This window comes from Oncorhynchus tshawytscha, unplaced genomic scaffold (assembly GCF_018296145.1).
Source record: "Oncorhynchus tshawytscha isolate Ot180627B unplaced genomic scaffold, Otsh_v2.0 Un_scaffold_6703_pilon_pilon, whole genome shotgun sequence".
NCBI lineage: Eukaryota > Metazoa > Chordata > Actinopteri > Salmoniformes > Salmonidae > Oncorhynchus > Oncorhynchus tshawytscha.
Genome location: NW_024609792.1, coordinates 165,001 through 167,500, shown reverse-complemented (window position 1 = coordinate 167,500; position 2,500 = coordinate 165,001). Strand labels below are relative to the sequence as shown.

Here is a 2,500-nt window from a genome sequence, read left to right as displayed (position 1 = left end):
ATGTCCCTCCAGCCCAGTCCTCCTCCATGACATGTTAATGTCCCTCCAGCCCAGTCCTCCTCCATGACACCTTGTTAATGTCCCTCCAGCTCCCCAAGGATAGTGGATAGTGTTCCAGCTAAGGATAGTGGATAGTGTTCTAGAACAGGATAGTGTTCTAGAGTGTTCTAGAGAATAGTTCTGAGGTGAATACAGGACTGACTATAGTGAAATAGGTGCTGTTCTCCTCTCTCCCTCGGTCAGACCGGGAGGCAGAAGACATATAGTAACAACATACTGGGAGTGTCTTTCTCCTCTCCCTCCCAGTGAGTCAAATAAACTTCAAACTTTAATTATTTCTTTATGTATCTCTTTACAGTTCTGACAGTGAGTCAGGTTCTCAGCAGGGTTCCTCGGGGTCCCAGCTTCTGCCCTGTGACCAGCTGGTGTCCCCCACGGCGCTGGCAGCTTGTACCCGTGTCGACTCCTGCTTCGCCCCCTGGTCCGTGCCCTCCCTGGGCGTGTCTCTCACCCTGGCACAGATACAGCTGCACCTCTACCACCATTTGGAGCAGCTGGGCACAGGTACTGTAGCACCGCCTGGAGCAGCTGGGCACAGGTACTGTAGCACCGCCTGGAGCAGCTGGGCACAGGTACTGTAGCACCGCCTGGAGCAGCTGGGCACAGGTACTGTAGCACCGCCTGGAGCAGCTGGGCACAGGTACTGTAGCACCGCCTGGAGCAGCTGGGCACAGGTACTGTAGCACCGCCTGGAGCAGCTGGGCACAGGTACTGTAGCACCGCCTGGAGCAGCTGGGCACAGGTACTGTAGCACCTCCTGGAGCAGCTGGGTACAGGTACTGTAGCACCGCCTGGAGCAGCTGGGTACAGGTACTGTAGCACCGCCTGGAGCAGCTGGGCACAGGTACTATAGCACCGCCTGGAGCAGCTGGGCACAGGTACTGTAGCACCACCTGGAGCAGCTGGGCACAGGTACTGTAGCACCGCCTGGAGCAGCTGGGCACAGGTTCTGTAGCACCGCCTGGAGCAGCTGGGTACAGGTACTGTAGCACCGCCTGGAGCAGCTGGGTACAGGTACTGTAGCACCGCCTGGAGCAGCTGGGCACAGGTAGTGTAGCACCGCCTGGAGCAGCTGGGCACAGGTACTGTAGCACCGCCTGGAGCAGCTGGGCACAGGTACTGTAGCACCGCCTGGAGCAGCTGGGTACAGGTAGTGTAGCACCGTCACACAAAGTGGAACTTTCCAGAAAATCACTTTTGGTCTTTTTTTGTTGTTGCTATTTTCTCGTGTTTCATCTGAAGTCGTTCTCATACTATTGTCCCTTTAGTTATATATTAGATTCACACACATCTCCTCTGTCCGTCCGTCTCCAGCGCCGTCACGTCGACTCCGCCCCTTCCTGCCGGACAGGAAGTTGCCCCAGGAGCAAGAGTACCTGGTCATCGGGGCACAGGAGCCGCGGCTGTTCCTCCGCCAGTGGAGTGGCGGCGGTAACGTCAGCGCCACCCGGCTCTGCCAGGAGATCCAGTTCTCCACCGAGCTGGACTGCAGACTGTTGGAGTACCGGAACTTGACTTGGCTCTGCCTGCTGCAGCCGTTCATACTGCAGGGTCAGGCTGCGGTCACACGCTGCTCCAACAACGTCCTCCTGGACGGGAACGTCTTCGTAGACCCGGTCTTCATCAACATCAGCCAGAACACCGTACACAGTCTGGATACAGCCCTACGGGGCTGGCAACAGGTGAGCCTACTGGTATATACTGAGTTAGTCTAATCCTAATCCTAACGTTCATCACCATCAGTCTGGCAACAGGTGAGCCTACTGGTATATACTGAGTTAGTCTAATCCTAATCCTAACGTTCATCACCATCAGTCTGGCAACAGGTGAGCCTACACCCCTGGTTAGTCTCCTAATCACTAGACTCATCACCATCAGTCTAATCAGGTGAGACTGCTGGTATATACTGCTTAGTCTAATCCTAATCTAACCGCTCTATCACCATCAGTCACTGGATACCCTCTAACCACTAGGCTACCCCCCTCTAACCACTAGACTACCCCTCTAATCAACCACTAGGCTACCCCCTCTAACCACTAGACTACCCCTCTAACCACTAGACTACCCCCTCTAACTCTAATCACTAGACTACACCCTCTAACCGCTAGGTTACCCCCTCTAACCACTAGGTTACCCCCTCTAACCACTAGGTTACCCCCTCTAACCACTAGACTACATGCCTCCCCTCTAACCACTAGGCTACCCCCTCTAATCACTAGGTTACCCCTCTAACCACTAGACTACCCCTCTAACCACTAGACTACCCCTCTAACCACTAGGCTACCCCCTCTAACCACTAGACTACCCCCTCTAACCACTAGACTACCCCCCTCTAACCGCTAGGCTACCCCCTCTAACCACTAGACTACCTGCCTCCCCCTCTAACCACTAGACTACCCCCTCTAACCACTAGGCTACCCCCTAACCGCTAGACTACCTG

The 2,500-nt window shown here is 55.0% G+C and overlaps 1 protein-coding gene across 1 annotated transcript in view; it reads left to right on the top strand.

The window, feature by feature from the left end:
- LOC112240893 (vacuolar protein sorting-associated protein 13B) overlaps positions 1 to 2,500 on the top strand; it is a 407,100-nt gene that overhangs the window by 283,334 nt on the left and 121,266 nt on the right. The window contains 2 exon segments of the mRNA XM_042318131.1: positions 359 to 564; positions 1,375 to 1,742. Of these exon segments, the coding sequence (XP_042174065.1) occupies positions 359 to 564; positions 1,375 to 1,742 (574 nt within the window).